This window comes from Gopherus evgoodei, chromosome 6 (assembly GCF_007399415.2).
Source record: "Gopherus evgoodei ecotype Sinaloan lineage chromosome 6, rGopEvg1_v1.p, whole genome shotgun sequence".
NCBI classification, from domain to species: Eukaryota; Metazoa; Chordata; order Testudines; family Testudinidae; genus Gopherus; species Gopherus evgoodei.
This window is the reverse complement of record NC_044327.1, coordinates 45311419-45330321: the sequence shown is the minus strand read 5'-3', so window position 1 is coordinate 45330321 and position 18903 is coordinate 45311419. Positions and strand designations below refer to the sequence as shown.

At 42.7% G+C, this 18903-nt stretch overlaps 1 protein-coding gene across 4 annotated transcripts in view; it reads left to right on the top strand.

Moving 5' to 3' along the window:
- The first annotated feature begins 7781 nt into the window (after positions 1 to 7781).
- Positions 7782 to 18903, top strand: part of KIF27 (kinesin family member 27) — a 44929-nt gene continuing 33807 nt past the window's right edge. Inside the window, exons 1-4 of one of the 4 annotated variants that reach the window (XM_030567252.1) lie at positions 7782 to 7862; positions 11298 to 11366; positions 14060 to 14436; positions 16931 to 17131. In XM_030567252.1, coding sequence (XP_030423112.1) covers positions 14118 to 14436; positions 16931 to 17131 — 520 coding nt within the window. In that variant the 5' untranslated portion in view covers positions 7782 to 7862; positions 11298 to 11366; positions 14060 to 14117. Of the gene's footprint in view, positions 7863 to 8409; positions 8512 to 11297; positions 11367 to 14059; positions 14437 to 16930; positions 17132 to 18903 lie in introns of those variants that run through there. The other 3 variants (XM_030567253.1, XM_030567254.1, XM_030567255.1) reach the window with 3 other exon arrangements.

The window sequence follows — 18903 nt, the reverse complement described above, 5'->3', positions numbered from 1 at the left end:
TTCACTTGATTGAGTAAATATTCAATTAATCTAATTTGCATTGTAAATCTTAAACAACATAACTGCATTTTCATAGGCACACAGGGCTGGAAGACACATTGAGTTGAGAGATCATCAGATCCAGCCCCCTGCACTCAGGTAGGACCAGGTAAACCTAGACCAGTCCTGACAGGAGTTTATCCAACCTGTTCTTAAAAAGCTCCAGTGATGTGAATTCTGCAACCCCCTTGGACGCCTATTCCAGAGCTTAATTATCCTTATACTTAGAAAGCTTTTCTTAAATCTCTCTTGCTTCAGATTTAGACCACTACTTCTTATCTTACCTTCAGCTCACATGGAGAACAATTGATCACCATCCTCTTTTTATAACAGCCCTTAACATATTTGAAGACTTATCTGGTTCCCCCTCAGTCTTCTTTTCTCAAGACTAAAAAAACTAGGCATATTTAATCTTCCTTATAGGGCATATTCCCCTGTATTTACACTTGCACACTATTGTAATAATATTTCTACAAAGTATGCCTTGTAAGGTATCATTTGAAAACTCACAATTTGCTGGTTAGTATTGACCTGGTAAAATGTGTGGCAACATTGATGTGAGGTTATAAGATTCCCCTCTGTGCTGTTAACACATGCCCCAAACCCTGCAGCCCTGCCCAAACAGAAGCTGGCAAACTTGCTTGATTATTCAATTGTGATACACTATAACCACTTGATTCTTTTCAGCAGTACCCCTGCTTAGCCAATTATTTCCCATTTTGTAGTTGTGTGTTTGATTCCCCCCCCCCCCAGGATAGTGTTTTGCACTTTGTCTATTGAATTATATCTTGTTGATTTCAGACCAATTAAAATTGTCTAATCCTGTCCTCTAAAGTACTTGTAACCCCTTCAAGCATACTTTGTAAGCATACTATCTACCCCATTATCCAAGATTATTTATGAAAATACTGAATAGTACAGGAGCCCTGCAATATCCCACTACATATGCCTTCCCAGCTCAACAGTGAACCATTGATAACGATGTTTGGAGTACAGTCTTTCAAGCACTGGTGCAGCCACTTTATAATAATTTAATCTTGATCATATTTCTGTAGGTGGCTTGCTTATGAGAATGTCGTGTGACTGCACCAAAAGTCTTACTTAAATCAAGATACATCAGGTCCTCTTCTTCTCTTCCCTCCTCCTCCCCCCGCCCCATGCACTAGGCCAGTAACTCAATTTTAATTAAGGACTTGCAAAGCATAAGATACTTTCTAATCCATAATTTAGCCCTTAAATCATGATTTCTCATGTACAGCCCTCTGCTAGATGTGCTGCAATCATTCCTTCTTAGGGGATAAAATACTTCATTTTGTGGCATGCTTGTAGCTAATTCCTCATAAATTATTTTACAAGCAGAATAAAATTTGCAATGTAGTGTTGTCCAAGTATTACTTGTGGTTTAGGAGGCATTATTGTGATAAAGTTATGTATCTAGATCAATAAACCTATTTACAGAGACAAGGTGAGTGAGGTAATATCTTTTATTGACCAACTTTGGTGACAGACAAGCTTTTGAGCTACACAGACAGGGCTGGCTCTACTGTTTTCGCCGCCCTAACCAGCGCGCCAAATTCCGGTTTCCACGGCGGCAATTCGGAGGCAGTTTCTGTCTTCAGCCAGAAGGCAGAAGCTGCTCCGCCACAGACAGCTGAATGTAGAAGCTGCCGCCGAATTGCTGCCGCCACGGAAACGCACGTGCCGACCTAACAGCACAGGGACTGCCCCCACCGGCTGCGGTGGCAATTCGGAGCACTGCTTGGGGGCAAACCACACATGGACTGCCTCCCCTTGCAGATTGCCACCCCAAGCACCAGCTTGGAATGCTGGTGCCTGGAGCCAGCCCTGTACGCAGAGATCTTCCTCAGGTCTGGGAAAGGTATTCAATGTCACAGCTAAATATAAGATTGAACAGATAATTTAGCATAAGTACCTTGAATAGTTCCTTAGAATATGTGCCCTTAACACCTCTGTAGTCATAGGACAAAAAAGGAGGGGGGTTAGTGAGTTGCAGATTGTTGTAAAAGCTATAAATCCAGTGATTTTTTATTAAGACCATAATTTTTAGTGTATAGCAAAGTTATGAATTTAAGCTCCCAGGCTCGTCTTTTGAAAATGTTGTGGAGGTTATTTCTGAAGAAGGCCAGAAGTAGGGGTTCAGGAAAGATTTTTTTCTGGATGGAGTTCCCTTGGAGTATGCATTGGAGTTTGATACCCAATATGGGTTCCAGTCTGGGGTGGTACTGGTAGGTGATACCTAGAGGTGTGCAGTTGGGAGTGGGAGGACATTATTTCTGTATTGAAGCAGGTTCTCTCGTGTTTTTTGGGGGGGGTGGGGTGGCGTTCCATAATGTGATCTACTTCTCTGGTGGAGTGTCTTTGTTCAGTAGAGGCAGTTCTGAGTGGGTTAAGGTTTGTATCCCAGACTTCCTCCTAGGAGCATATTCTGTAGAATCTAAGTGCCTGGATGTAAATAACAGATTTTGGGGTGGTTATTGGATCTATGGAGGTAGGTGTGGTGATCTGAGGGGTTCTATTGTTAAAGCTGATTGTGGAGTCCAGGTGAAGTTGATTCTAGTATGGGAGAGTTCCAAAGAAAGTTTAATTGACTGGTTGTGTTTGTTGAAGTTTTGGTGGATATCTGTGAGGAAGTTTCTGTCCAGAGGATGAAAATACCACTGATGTATCTCAGGTATATCATTGGTTTTATGATGCATTTGTCCAGCAATTCTTCTTCAAAGTGGCCTGTCAAGAGGCTGCGTATTTGGGAGTCATTCTAGTACTCATTGCTGTTCCCATAGTTTGGACAATATGGTTGTTCAAATGTAAAATTGTTATTTGTGAGGATGAAATGGATGAGTCTGACAATATATTTGGGGTAGATATCTGAGGTTTGTCCATTGTCTTGCAAATATTTGAGGCAGGCAGCTATGCCATCATTGTGAGGGCTGTTGGTGGACAGATGACCTCACTACTTTCTCTCATCACTTCAATTACCTCATCACCTACTCAGGCTTATGCAGTGTTGAAGCTATCTACAGGCATTTGTTTTCATTTTTTTTAAAGTAGAAGTTTGGCTTTAAATGTTTTGGACTGTTTTGGGGTAATTAGAATGTGGGGAAGGGTCACATGGTTGTCATTTTTCAAATGCTCTTTTTAGTGTTTGGATAACAAAAACGGCCTGAGGTTCCTATGAACCTCCAGGGACCTTCCACAGAAACAAGGCTTAAAATGGGTATAGATTTATTATTCACTGAAGGGCTGAGGACCTTTGGTTCACTGTTTGACCTGGGGTTGCCAGCTGTTGTTAGTAGCTGCCGGTGTGGTGCTCTGCTCTTGTTCAATGATAACAGTTGGCTGCGTGCGTGTACCCTCTGTGCGCTGCCCCGGCTCTGCGCAGATAGCTGACACAGCAAACCCCGAGAGAACTCCCAAAGACCACAGACTTTAGTAAGGTACGAAGGAACCCAAGCCAGTTTTATTGTCAAACGAAGCACAGTAATCGTTTCCTATAGACTCTACAGGACATACTACGAATATGTGCTCCCTGGCAATGGACAGACCTCAGTCAGTGGCGGGACTAGGCTGGCCAAAGATGCACATAAGAATGGCCGTACCGAGTCAGACCAAAAGTCCATCCAGCCTAGTATCTGTCCACCGACGGTGGCCAATGCCAGGTGCCTCAGAGGGAGTGAACCTAACAGGCAATGATCAAGTGATCTCTCTCCTGCCATCCATCTCCACCCTCTGATAAACAGAGGCTAGGGACACCATTCCTTACCCATCCTGGCTAATAGCCATTTATGGACTTAACCACCATGAATTTATCCAGTTATAGTCCTAGCCTTCACAACCTCCTCAGGTAAGGAGTTCCACAAGTTGACTGTGTGCTGCATGAAGAAGAACTTCCTTTTATTTGTTTTAAACCTGCTGCCTATTAATTTCATTTGGTGACCTCTAGTTCTTGTATTGTGGGAATAAGTAAATAACTTTTCCTTATCCACTTTCTCCACATCACTCATGGTTTTATATACCTCTATCATATCCCCCCTTAGTCTCCTCTTTTCCAAGCTGAAGAATCCTAGCCTCTTTAATCACTCTTCATATGGGACCCTCTCCAAACCCCTAATCATTTTAGTTGCCCTTTTCTGAACCTTTTCTAGTGCCAGTATATCTTTTTTTAGGTGAGGAGACCACATCTGTACACAGTATTCGAGATGTGGGCGTACCATGGATTTATATAAGGGCAATAATATATTCTCAGTCTTATTCTCTATCCCCTTTTTAATAATTCCTAACATCCTGTTTGCTTTTTTGACCGCCTCTGCACACTGCGTGGACATCTTCAGAGAACTGTCCACGATGACTCCAAGATCTTTTTCCTGATTAGTGGTAGCTAAATTTTCCCCCATCATATTGTATGTATAGTTGGAGTTATTTTTTCCAATGTGCATTACATTACATTTATCCACATTAAATTTCATTTGCCATTTTGTTGCACAATCACTTAGTTTTGTGAGATTTTTTTGAAGTTCTTCACAGTCTGATTTGGTCTTAAGTATCCTGAGCAGTTTAGTATCATCTGCAAACTTTGCCACCTCACTGTTTACCCCTTTCTCCAGATCATTTATGAATAAATTGAATAGGATTGGTCCTAGGACCAGCCCTTGGGAAACACCACTAGTTACCCCACTCCATTCTGAGAATTTACCATTAATTCCTACCCTTTGTTCCCTGTCTTTTAACCAGTTCTCAGTCCATGAAAGGACCTTCCCTTTTATCCCATGACAGCTTAATTTACATAACAGCCTTTGGTGAGGGACCTTGTCAAAAGCTTTCTGGAAAGCTAAGTATACTATGTACACTGGATCCCCCTTGTCCACATGTTTGTTGACCCCTTCAAATAACTCTAATAGATTAGTAAGACACGATTTCCCTTTACAGAAACCATGTTGACTATTGCTCAACAGTTTGTTTTTCTATGCGTCTGACAATTTTATTCTTAATTATTGTTTTGACTAATTTACCCGGTACTGACGTTAGACTTACCAGTCTGTAATTGCCGGGATCACCTCTAGAGCCCTTTTTAAATATTGGCGTTACATTAGCTGACTTCCAGTCATTGGGCACCGAAGCCAGTTTAAAGGACAGGTTACAAACCTTAGTTAATAGTTCCGCAACTTCACATTTGAGTTCTTTCAGAACTCTTGGGTGAATGCCATTTGGTCCCGGTGACTTGTTAATGTTGAGTTTATCAATTCATTCCAAAACCTCCTCTAGTGAGGCTTCAATCTGTGACAGTTCCTCAGATTTGTCACCTACAAAAGCTGGCTCAGGTTTGGGAATCTCCCTAACATCCTCAGCCGTGAAGACTGAAGCAAAGAATCCGTTTAGTTTCTCCACAATGACTTTATCATCTTTAAGTGCTCCTTTTGTATCTCGATCAAGGGGCCTCACTGGTTGTTTAGCAGGCTTCCTGCTTCTGATATACTTAAAAAAAAATTTATTACCTTTGGAGTTTTTGGCTAGCTGTTCTTCAAACTCCTCTTTGGCTTTTCTTATTACAGTCTTGCACTTAATTTGACAGTGTTTATGCTCCTTTCTATTTGCCTCACTAGGATTTGACTTCCACTTTTTAAAGGAAGTCTTTTTATCTCTCACTGCTTCTTTTACATGGTTATTAAGCCACGGTGGCTCTTCTTTAGTTCTTTTACTGTGTTTCTTAATTTGTGGTATACACTGAAGTTGGGCCTCTATTATGGTGTCTTTAAAAAGCGCTCATGCAGCTTGCAGGGATTTCACTTTAGCCACTTTTAACTTCTGTTTTACTAACCCCCTCATTTTTGCATAGTTCCTCCTTCTGAGATGTTCTTCCCACCACAGGGATGTTTAATATTGTATTATGGTCACTATTTCCAAGTGGTCCTGCTATAGTTATCTCTTGGACCAGCTCCTGCGCTCCACTCAGGATTAAATCTAGAGTTGCCTCTTCCCTTGTGGGTTCCCGTACCAGCTGCTCTATGAAGCAGTCATTTAAAGTATCAAGAAATTTTATCTTTGCATTTCATCCTGAAGTGAAATGTTCCCAGTCAATATGAGGATAATTGAAATCCCCCACTATTACTGAGTTTTTAATTTTGATAGCCTCTCTAATTTCCCTTAGCATTTCATCATCACTATCACTGTCCTGGTCAGATGGTCAATAATAGATCCCTAATGTTATATTTTTAGTGGAGCATGAAATTTCTATCCATAGAGATTCTATGGAACATATGGATTCGCTTAAGATTTTTACTTCATTTGATTCTAAATTTTCTTTCACGTATAGTGCCACTCCTCCCTCCCCGCACAACCTGTTCTATCCTTCCGATATATTTTGTACCCTGGAATGATTGTGTCCCATTGATTGTCCTCAGTCCACCAGGTTTCTGTGATGCCTATTATATCAATATCCTTCTTTATCACAAGGCACTCTAGTTCACCCATCTTATTATTTAGACTTCTAGCGTTTGTGTACAAGCACTTTAAAAACTTGTCCCTGTTTATTTGTCTGCCCTTTTCTGATGAACCAGATTCTTTTTTATGTGACTGTTTATCATCTGATCTGGCCATTACATTATTCTCTTCCACCCTCTGCTCCTGACTATAACCTGGAGATTCTCTATCATTAGACTCTCCCCTAAGAGAAGTCTGTGTCCGATCCACATGCTCCTCTGCAGCAGTCGGCTTTCCCCTGCCTCTTAGTTTAAAAACTGCTCTACAACCTTTTTAACGTTTAGTGCCAGCACACTCCGAGACCTACTTTTATACAGTTACAGGACAGATTACTCATCCCTACTGACATATTGAGGTACAGCCCCTTGGCTCATTAGGGTGCTGTCTCCCCTTTGATCATGTTGTTCCAGACAAACAGATCTATCCATCATGCTGTCTTATCTTTAAGATGCCTGCCTGTTCCTTGTTATGTCTGCAGAGTGTCCTGATGTCATCTTGGTACAAGTTCCTCTTCTTGCCACTTCTGTGAATGAGGCCTGCCTCTGGCTCACAGTCTCGCTTTTGCTTAGCGATGCCTGGAAGTACTTTGGTTCAGGCTTCAGGCCTCAGACTAGGCCTCTGACACAAGAGTTTATATTTCAGGGCCTCATCTTACTACACCAGCCTGGGAGGTGGCTTGGCTAAAGAAAGAAAGGGGGGCTTACTGCCTTTTTCCTTTTGAATGATGTTATTGCTTGTTTAAATCAAAGCAGAGGAATTTTGTCACTACTAACAGACTGTACATTAAGCTAAATATAGTACTCTTGTCATTTGGTCATAATTCAGTTTGATATTTGGGTTACTGTGCATGTGAACAGATTTGACATTTTGACCTGACATGCCATTTTAACAAGCAGCACCAAAGCGGGATAGCACCAGGCCAGCATACACTACAACTCCCCCTCTATATCCAGTAATTGCCTTTATTGATGTCATGAGTGTGGTTTTAGTTATTTTTTGTTGTGAACACACACGCCCAAGAGGGATGAAGGCGAACCCTGCGGCCAGCCGCTCCAGTCCGGAGCTTGAAGCCGGCAGCGTATGCGGCCTCCTCCAGGGCCACGCGGGGAAGGGTGCGGTTGCGGCTGGGCAGCGACTCTCGCAGGGCCCTGCAGGGGGCACTGCGCCGGGCGGCCGGGAGGCGCCGCTCTTGGTGGGCCGCAGAGGCCTCGGACTCGCTGGTCGCCCTCGGGGCGGAAGGTTCCGCTGTTGCCTGGTGACCGCGTGTAAACAGAAGGGGAGCGGCGGGGAGCCGGCCTGCAACACGCTCCGCCCGTGCCCAGCAGCAGGTGGGTTTGTCGCAGTCCCGCGGGTCGGTGCTTCCCGCCCCAGCCCTCCGAGATGCCGCAGCGTCTCCTGTGCCTGGCAGCGGCCCCGCCAGCGGACAGGCCGGCGCGGGGCCTTCCCCGAGGGGAGAGGAAAAGGGAGAAAAGCTGGATACCCCCCTCCCGCCCCCGGCCCGGCAGGAGCCTGACGCTGCCCGTCCCGCTCGGGCATGGCACCGGGCAGTAACGCTGCTCAGCCGAGGAGCCGCGCCCGGGAGGAGCTGCCTGATCCCCGTGTCACAGGCCGGGCGCTGAAGAAGGATGGAGAAGTTGAGCAACGTGCCCAAGGCCAGTGGCAGAGCCAGGTCTGGCAGCCAAGTCTGCTGGGTGCCAGGCCTGAGCCCTGTCTTAGCAAGTAGTTCTCGAGCACTGAGCTGGGAAGCTACAATGGCCTTCCCAAGGGTTTGCTGGCACCACACCACACCACACCATGCAGGGTCTGCTATGCTTGAGACCCCTTTCCAAACACAGTGCAGCCAAGTGGCTTTCTTGTTAGCCGAACCTAGGCTTAGTCTGAGGATGAGTTCTGAACCCGATTTTAATAATAATAATTATAATGTTCGAGCAGAGACACTGACTGTGACGTCTGCATGTGTACTGCGACTATGGTTATGTGAGTAATTCATAATAGACTTCTTAAAATTATATACATTACATCTCTGTGCTAGTCTGTCTTTCGATTGTGGTGTCTGTCTGGAGGAGGATGGGGAAATAGAATATTTCAGGTCATAAGTAAATATATTAGCATAATACATGAGCATAATATTGGCACTAGGTGAACAAAGGAGGAGCTATTAGCCATATTCTTGTATTAAATATTTCAGTTGCAAGATACAGTGTTAACATGAAAGCTATGTGAACCCAGAAGTCAGATCTCCTGATTCCCATTTTAGTGATCTGATCCCCTATTAATTAAAGGCTCCGCACTCATTGTGTTTTCCACAGCTTTCCAAAATTCTTTGTGATAACAAGGTAATAGTCCATGGAAGTAGTTTTGTATTTGTTTAATAACGTAAAGGGTAATACAATTGGCAGGTTGTAAATACTGATTTATATTTCAATTAGTGGTTTCTGAAGAGCTCATGATATTTTCTTTCAGACTAAAAAACAATTCTGTGCAGAAATAATTAAAAAAACCAAAATATTTTATTTGTGTGTACTGAGGTTTGCTTGTGCTGAGCCATCAGACAAAATAATTATTTCTACTCTGCATACTATAAACCATTGTATCTGTGCTTTATGCTTGTAGAGCGACTCTATTCTGTGTATTTGTAAACCACAATCAGGTTTCTTTAAAGTATCAGGGGGTAGCCGTGTTAGTCTGTATCCACAAAAACAACAAGGAGTCCAGTGGCACCTTAAAGACTAACATATTTATTTGGATATAAACATTTTCATGGGTTAAAAACCCACTTCTTCAGATGCATGGAGTGAAAATTACAGTACAGCCCCGAACTAAAACCACACCAGCACACCATCAACAATCTACAACCTATCCTGAAAAAAGGTCCCTCACTCTCACAGATCTTGGGAGACAGGCCAGTCCTCGCTTACAGACAGCCACCCAACCTGAAGCAAATACTCACCAGCAATTACACACCACACCATAGAAACATTAACCCAGGAACCAATCCCTGTAACAAACCTCATTGCCTACTCTGTCCCCATATCTACTCTAGCGACACCATCAGAGGACCCAACCACATCAGCCACACCATCAGGGACATATTCACCTGCACATCTACTAATGTGATATATACCATCATGTGCCAGCAGTGCCCCTCTGCCATGTACATTGGCCAAACCAGACAGTCTCTACGTAAAAGAATAAATGGACACAAATCAGACATCAGGAATGGTAACCTACAGAAGCCAGTAGGAGAACACTTCAATCTTCCTGGACATTCAATATCAGATTTTAAAGTAGCCATACTTGAACAAAAAAACTTCAGAAACAGGCTTGATTAGGGACTAAGAGTGGCTGGCTCACTACAAAAACAACTTTGCCTCTCCTGGAATTGACACCTCCTCATCAATTATTGGGAGTGAACTACAGCCACCCTGATTGTATTGGCCCTGTCAACACTGGTTCTCCACTTGTGAGGTAACTCCCTTCTCTTATATATAATTCAGTATAATAATGCCTGCATCTGTAATTTTCACTCCATGCATTTGCAGAAGTGGGTTTTTTACCCAAGAAAGCTTATGCCCAAATAAGTCTTTAAGGTGCCACCGGACTCCTTGTAGGTTTCTTTAAAGACTTTTTTGTCTATGCTGAAAATATTTAGAAGTTACAGATCTTATAAAATATTTCATCTAATACCCCTGTTGCCCCAACTCTGGACTCTCGTATTTGAGAGTTTTGTGTGCTTTTTTTAATTAAAAAATGTTCAGTAACCAACATAGTACATAATATTGTTATGAGACCCTAGTAAGTTCCTTGTATAGTGGAACCATCTCTCTTTCTATACACAGGCAATATTTAAATAACAAACAAATCCTTCTTCCCCCTCCCTCCCATATAGTAGCTACAGTACAATGGAATTTGGAATCCACTACTTGTTCTGCTTTCAGTTTGATTCCTGGGGCACTCGTTTCCACTCACTATTGTCAATTAAAATATAAATACTTAAATAGGGATCCAGTTTAGAAAATAGTGAAAACATCTTTGGTCCATCTCTCTGCAACTGCAGAATATAATTTGCTGAAAGTGATCATGACAGTGAACATATCAGATACTAAAGTGATACTGAATTTGAGGTTACACCAAACCTCAAGAAGAAGCTAGTTATAAAACCTTTTAATTAGGCTTTGATCCTAAAGTATTAAAAAGGCAGGTAATCCATACATACTATTTATATGCTAAGCTGGCCTTTACATAGTCCTATATATGGAAGTCTAGCAAACAGTGCTACTTCTTCTTCCCCTCATTTCTGCTCTCATGGGACTCTTTGAACTGAAGTTGTTGTGGTCATGCAGCCTTTCCATAACTTCAACTCTGAACCTTTGGTGTCCCAAGAAAGTGTCCATCCATGCCTGACAAACAGCTTTCCGGAAGGTTCTTGAAAGTAGCTGTGGGACGGGATGCATTCCCTAAGAGTGAATATGCAGAGGGCAACAAAAGGAATCATAATTTCTATAAGATACCTGTTTTCAAAAAACAGATGCAAACAAAAAGAACAAAACTGTCATTTTAATTAGGTAGGTACTTAACAGTGATTAAAAAGGCCTGACTTCTACATCAGGCTGCTTAAAGTATAATAATCCGAGAAGTATTTAAAATCACACCTTCTTGTTGTATGCAACTAATCTGTTTCCCGTGTGGTTTTCAAGTCCTATCTACTTATTTTATTTAAGTGGAGACATTTTTAATGTGCTTTACTTCTTTTTCCCCTACAGAGCTAATATAGCTGTGCGAGAGTGAGTTGGATTAATTCTGAGCACATGCTTCATCAACAGAATTGATAAGTAAGCTTTCATGGTGCTGTCTCCTATTACTTAATGTAGAGGTTCTCAAGCTTTTCAAAATTATGCCATCCCCCCCCCACTTTTTTTTAAACTAACTTGGAGCCCCACTCTCCCCCCCTTACAAAATGGGACTTTTCAATGTAATCTAGGTGGAATTGGGGCTATTAATACATTGAATCCAATAAAGGGAATTCTACTTGAAATAAATCAGTCCTTTGATCCTGCTAACTGTGCATAGACTAGGAAATCTTTTAAAAGCACATGCCTTAATATCCACAAAGTTTTCAGGGCAGTATTTCTCAAATTCAGCATTGAAGAGTTCTAGTGTTTCCATGGGTGTACGGCAAGCCTTCCCATTCTCTTACAGGGTCATAACACTCAGTGAAATTTGTCCTAGCCACCCCACTGTCAGATGGTGTGGCTGATGGGCTAAATTTCACCGAGTGGTGTTGCACAGGACCGCCCGGGGGGCAAGTGGGGCAATTTGCCTTGGACCCCGCAGGGGACCCCACAAAAGTTTTTTGGGGCCCCTGGAGCGGGGTCCTTCACTTGCTCTGGGGGCCTCGGAAAACTCTTGCGGGGCCCAGGCCCCCGGAGCTTCTTCCACTCTGGGTCTTCGGTTGTAATTCGGCAACGGGGGGTCTTTCCACTCCGGGACCCACCACCGAAGTGCCCCGAAGACCCGCGGTGGGGGATCCTTCCGCCCCGGGACCCACCACCAAAGTGCCAGGTCTTTGGCAGCAATTCGGTGGCGGGTGTCCCCGCCGCAGGTCTTCAGGGCACTTCAGCAGCGGATCCCCCGAATTACTGCCAAAGTGGGGGGCCCTTGCTATCGAAGACCCCAGGCCCACTGAATCCTCTGGGCGGCCCTGGTGTTGCAACCCTGTAAGTGAATGAGAAGACTTGCCGTACCCCCATAGAAAGTTTAGCAGGCTTCCCCAGAGGTGCATGCCCCCTGTTTGAGAACTGCTGACTTAATGTAATCATGCCATGTCCAGAAAGAAGACTACTTGACTTTCAGTTCCAGGTCGAATTTGCTGGTCTGGTATTTAAGAAGGGGAAAATATTACCTATAAACTGAAGAAATATGGGACTGGACCCTTCTATGCCAATTTTACAGGACAGAAACTCACTCAGGGCTTGTCTACATCAGAAAGTTGCAGCGCTGGTGAGGGAGTTACAGCGCTGCAACTTTGAAGGTGTACACATCTGCAGGGCACCACCAGCGCTGCAACTCCCTGTTTGCAGCGCTGGCCGTACTCCCGTTTTGTCTCGGGTGTAGAGGATCCAGCGCTGGTGATCCAGCGCTGGTAATCCAATGTAGACAGTTACCAGCGCTTTTCTTGACCTCCGTGGAAGGAGGAAGCCTCTGGTAATCAAGCTGGTTTCCTTTCCCGGTTTGCTCTCTCGGTCCTGGAGCCACCCAGCAAACCGCAGGGAAGGAGACCTGCTTGCTCGGGGTTCCGGGACCGAGAGAGCAAACCGGGAACGCCGCGGTTTGCTCTCTCGGTCCCGGAGCCAGCCAGCAAACCGCAGGGAAGGAGACCTGCTTGCTCGGGGTTCCGGGACCGAGAGAGCAAACCGGGAACGCCGCGGTTTGCTCTCTCGGTCCCGGAGCCAGCCAGCAAACCGCAGGGAAGGAGACCTGCTTGCTCGGGGTTCCGGGACCGAGAGAGCAAACCGGGAATGCCGCGGTTTGCTCTCTCGGTCCCGGAGCCACCCAGCAAACCGCAGGGAAGGAGACCTGCTTGCTCGGGGTTCCGGGACCGAGAGAGCAAACCGGGAAAGGAAACCAGCTTCGCCGCGGTTTGCTCTCTCGGTCCCGGAACCCCGAGCAAGCAGGTCTCCTTCCCTGCGGTTTGCTGGGTGGCTCCGGGACCGAGAGAGCAAACCGCGGCGTTCCCGGTTTGCTCTCTCGGTCCCGAAACCCCGAGCAAGCAGGTCTCCTTCCCTGCGGTTTGCTGGCTGGCTCCGGGACCGAGACAGCAAACCGCGGCGTTCCCGGTTTGCTCTCTCGGTCCCGGAACCCCGAGCAAGCAGGTCTCCTTCCCTGCGGTTTGCTGGCTGGCTCCGGGACCGAGAGAGCAAACCGCGGCGTTCCCGGTTTGCTCTCTCGGTCCCGGAACCCCGAGCAAGCAGGTCTCCTTCCCTGCGGTTTGCTGGCTGGCTCCGGGACCGAGAGAGCAAACCGCGGCGTTCCCGGTTTGCTCTCTCGGTCCCGGAACCCCGAGCAAGCAGGTCTCCTTCCCTGCGGTTTGCTGGCTGGCTCCGGGACCGAGAGAGCAAACCGCGGCGTTCCCGGTTTGCTCTCTCGGTCCCGGAACCCCGAGCAAGCAGGTCTCCTTCCCTGCGGTTTGCTGGCTGGCTCCGGGACCGAGAGAGCAAACCGCGGCGAAGCTGGTTTCCTTTCCCGGTTTGCTCTCTCGTCCCGGAACCCCCCTTGAAGCCGCCCAACAGCGCTGCAGTGTGGCCACATCTAACACCACTTGCAGCGCTGGTTGCTGTAAGTGTGGCCACTCTGCAGCGCTGGCCCTATACAGCTGTACTAATACAGCTGTAACAACCAGCGCTGCAAAATTTTAGATGTAGACATGGCCTCACTTTAATTACTTAACTTTCCACTTTGGAAAAAGTTAAGTCACTGGGACATGAACTTCTATTCACTGTGTAATTCAGAAAACTTTGTTTCTTAGATGCAGAAGATTGAGAATGTTATGAAGACAAGAACCATAAGAAAATTTTTCAGGTTAAATGTTAAAATTGGAGGCTGTCATGGAAGAGATTCCAGTTAAAGTTGCTGTAAGAATAAGACCTCTGCTTTCCAAAGAGATTCTTCATAACCATCAAGTATGTGTGAGACTGGTCCCAAACACACAGCAAGTTATCATTGGGAAAGACCGTGTCTTCACTTTTGATTTTGTGTTTGGCAAAAATTCAACCCAAGATGAAGTTTATACAACTTGCATTAAGCCTTTAGTGGTGTCATTGATTGAAGGATATAATGCTACAGTTTTTGCTTATGGACAGACAGGGTCTGGGAAGACGTACACCATTGGTGGAGGTCACATTGGTATGTTTTGGAAAGTTTATTTTGTTTCTGTGTATTTGTGACCAGTGTACTTGCCTAACCCAAATAAATAATACCTGGAAGGCTATGTAATATTTGTGAAATAACTATATTTTACAGGTGTATTTTTAAAAACCTGAGGCAAGTTGTTGTTCAGGCAGGCTGTTGGGTTTTTGTTTATGTGTGTGGGGATTTTTGTTCATTTTTGCTGCTTGCTTGACTTTTCTCATTAGAACACTGGGCTGGCTCCACGTGCAATTAATAATTCCAACAATTGTGTCTATGCAGCATAGAGAGCACTACAGTCTATCTATATCTGAGAAGTTTCTACAGTGCTCATTGCCACAATATCTAAGCTCTGTGCTACTGACAAAAAATGTTTAAAAGGCTAATGGAAAACACTACTATAAACTAATATACTCTTCTGACCAAACATAAGTTAGATGAGCTATCCATGACAGGGGTTTACCTTAAATTAGGCTGTACTCAAGAACCCTGAGAAGTATCATAAGAAGTGCTTTTCCTCCACACCCCCCAACATTAAATTAGTGCCGGCCATTGGAGCTTCTGGATTTGATCCACATTTAAAATAGGATTGTTTTAGATGTGCGACTATTTGCTCTCATCTTCCAAATTTAATCCCAGCCTGTTCTTGAACATCAAGAGCTCATTTATTTTAACCTGTTTGATCTTAGCTTTATTTGGTATTAACTAAAAAAAGCAATGGTGAGCAAATCTATTATATCTACTTTAGGTATTTCTAGCATATCCACCACTGAGTGCCCAGAATATTTTTGTGCTCCTCAAATAATTCAGTTGAGCACCATGAGAGTCTGAATACTACATTCTGAACAACGTAGAGGCTGCTTACCTCTTTATCTAAAGTAAGAGTTGAGAAAATATTATTTTAGCATTATATTGGTGAATCTGAGTGAGTCTAGGCCACTGTAATATACACTTCCTTTTTGTTCCCTTAGCATGAAAATTACACCAATATAGCCTCTCCTTAGACTCAAACTGAGTGTAATTAAGTTTGAAATTACTGAGGATGTCAGGAGGTAGGAAGTACACCACCTTAGATTCCCTTAGACTCACTTATGAATTTGACCCTCTGTCTCCATATGATGATCTAAAAAAGGATACAGTTTTAGTACCAGATCAGTGTCATAGAGATCAGAATTTTGGCTTAAAATGGCAAACATCTGATCTTGCTTTGGGTTATTTTGCCAGTAATGACAGCTCCCTTAACCATCATCATTCTGAGTTATCAGACATTATTATTATTGGAATTCTATTCCTATTATAGCGTGCTGCTGCTGCAGAATTTTATAATAGAAAACAAGATTGTAAGACATCTCTTATTTCAATGTCTTTGTGGTTCAAGTTTCTAGATTAGACTCCTGCTGTTTAAATATTGACTGCATCATCAGGTAATCAGCATGTTATTCTAAAATATGGAAAATAGTCTCTTTTATCTTTCAGACTAACTGGGTCATATTATCTTTTTTTCTGTGTTTAAATTGAATCATTTGAAGATTAGATTTCCTCCCCTTGGCCATGTTCACTGCTTTCAGGTGTTAATTCCCCTAATAGAAAAACCCAAATTATAATATCACAGTTCTTTTTTTAATTTGACCTTTCCAAGTGGATATAAATAGATTATTTAAAAAATCTCTATAAAAATTAAAATCTTCCTTTATTCTTAATTCTTTTTATTCTTTTCATTTCTTGTCATCTTTTGGCTGACCATGATTATTTAATGTTAAGTCTGTTACCTAGAAGCTTTAAATAGCAGGTGCCACAATACAAAGCTGTTCAAAGCTCAGCAACTTTTTTCACATATACCTATTGAGTCACTGATTAGATGGGACAATTTCTAATTTTCTTGGTTAGAAGGAGTGAGCCACTCAGAAGCCTCTCATCAACCCTCAACCAATTTCCATACTGTGGAATAAGTAACATCTGAGATCCTTGCTGATATTTAAAAGCAGGAGTTTGACAGGCATTGGTGAGCCGTATGTTGTTTTGAAAGAACAAGAAGTGTTCCTAAAAGCTATCTCCTATTTCCAGCACATGGCAACTTACTGAACTACTGTTGTATCCTTATTGGAGCAAGAGGTATCTACTGAAAATTGAGGTTGTCATTGTAAAATTGTGCAATGTCCTGAGTGTAAAATGTGACTCATGAGAAATATAGGCTTATAATAGTGATGCATTTGACTGCCGAACCACTCACCATGTTGCCCTCCAGTTTATATTAACAAGTAATTTATTGGATCTTGAATATGAATCCTGTTAAGGACTGTAAACAAATATTCAGCCATTCAATAGTATTCATATATTATGATTTTTTGACAGGACTAAATTCTTCAGATTCACAGGTGCCTTAGTGCTAATGGCCACAGACGTTTGTTCACGTTTTAGAAGTTTAAATTTTAGTCTAAACTATAAAGATATATTCACTGCAAGCGTGGTCACATTTCTGTTTATATTTTAGCATCGGTTGCAGAGGATGAAAAAGGTATCATTCCACGCGCTATACAGGAACTATTTCAGAGCATCTCAGAAAACCATAATATTGGCTTCAGTGTGAAAGTATCTTATATAGAGGTCTACAAGGAAGAACTCAGAGATCTGCTGGAGTTGGATACCTCTATGAAAGATTTACACATCAGAGAAGATGAAAAGGGAAACACAGGTAGAGAAGCCCGTTTGAACTCTGATTTTTTAAATTTGCTCCTACTTATATGCTTGAAAGAATATTTTGTTCTAAGTGCAAGTTTATGAAAGCAAATGCAAAATGTTCTTGTTTTCTCTTAGAAGAAAAAGCACTTATTAATTACAGATATTAGGAAACGAGGGGAGGTCTATTGTAGGGATACATTTTACTGATAAATGTAAAGTTCATCTTGAATAGTCTGAGTCAGTTTTGGTTTTAAATAGCTGTTGATACATCAAGAAAACAAATACTGCTAGAGTGGGTGGAAATGATAAGGAGCAAATATGGGTCCTGGTCCTGCAGATCCTACAGAGTAATCTCAATGATTTCAATGGGATTATTCACCTGAGTAAATGCTGCAGATTGGACCCTTGCCTCCCAGCCTCCTTACACTTAATTCCATATAAAATATACAATTTCTATACTGTACAAGCTGTTGTGTTATGCCTTCAGTTGCATTATGCAGAAGCTCTACATGTAGTAAACAGCTGGCCTCAATAGCTTCACAAATTGAAATGAGAGAAGAGAAAATGATACTGAGATAAACTGCTGGTCTTGTTGGTGGCTTTGAAATGGATGAGTGCCAGAATGCTCTTGGTGAAGCATGGGTTTTTGAACAATGATCCATCAATACATTTTAAAATATTGTGCAGGGATCAGTTACTCTTCTTTAGTACAAACATTTATGCGTGTAAATTTCCAATCAGCCTCAGCTGACCACGTATCCTTCTATGGCAAGCTCTTCCGATTCATCAGTAAAATCCTGGGGAAAATCTATATTGGACAGTAATATTCTTTATTACTTCTGTATTTTTGACTATCCAATTAATCAGAGACCTATGAGGTAAGGAAGCTGTCCAGAAAATCCTTGCTCCTTAAGCAACATATTATGGAATCTCTACCACAGTGTTGTAGTTGCGGCTGAGAAGCAATTTTCATTATAAGCATCTATTTTCACTTCTTTTTAACTGGGGTGTGGGGGAAATTATCCTTTGAACTGAGATTTCTCATTCTTGTTCTTAGAGCAGATCAAGTTTGTAAAATTCCATGGAGCTGTGTTTAAGTTATTCAGACATGAAACTTTTGTCTCCATTAAGATACATTTTTTTAACATATTTTGGATTTTTTGTTTTGCCCCGATGAATTAAACATAGCTTCTTAGCCCATTATTCTGAGCTTGCTATGACAGCATCCTCAAAGATAGCAAATGCATTGACTATAGAAATGTTGTTTTCAAATGAAATAAAATTCTGTGGTATCCATAGGATACACCAGTGGCTTTCAACCTTTCCAGGCTACTGTACCCCTTTCAGAAGTTTGATTTGTCTTGCATACTCCAAGTTTCACCTCACTTAAAAACTAATTGCTTACAAAATCTGACATAAAAATACAAAAGCGTCACAGCACATAATTACTGAAAAATTGCTTACTTTCTCATTTTTACCATATAATTATAAAATAAATCAATTGGATATAAATATTGTACTTGCATTTCAGTGTCCAGTATATAGAGCAGTATAAACAAGCCATTGTCTGTATGAGATTTTAGTTTGTACTGACTTTGCTAGTGCTTTTTATGTAGCCTGTTGTAAAACTAGGCAAATATCTAGATGAGTTGATCTACTCCCGGGGATATGTGTACCCCTGGTTGAGAACCACTGGGATACACTGTTTTTTCCTGATTTATCATAAGCAGGGCCGGCTCCAGGGTTTTTGCCCCCCCAAGCAGCAAAAAAACAAAACCCAGCAAC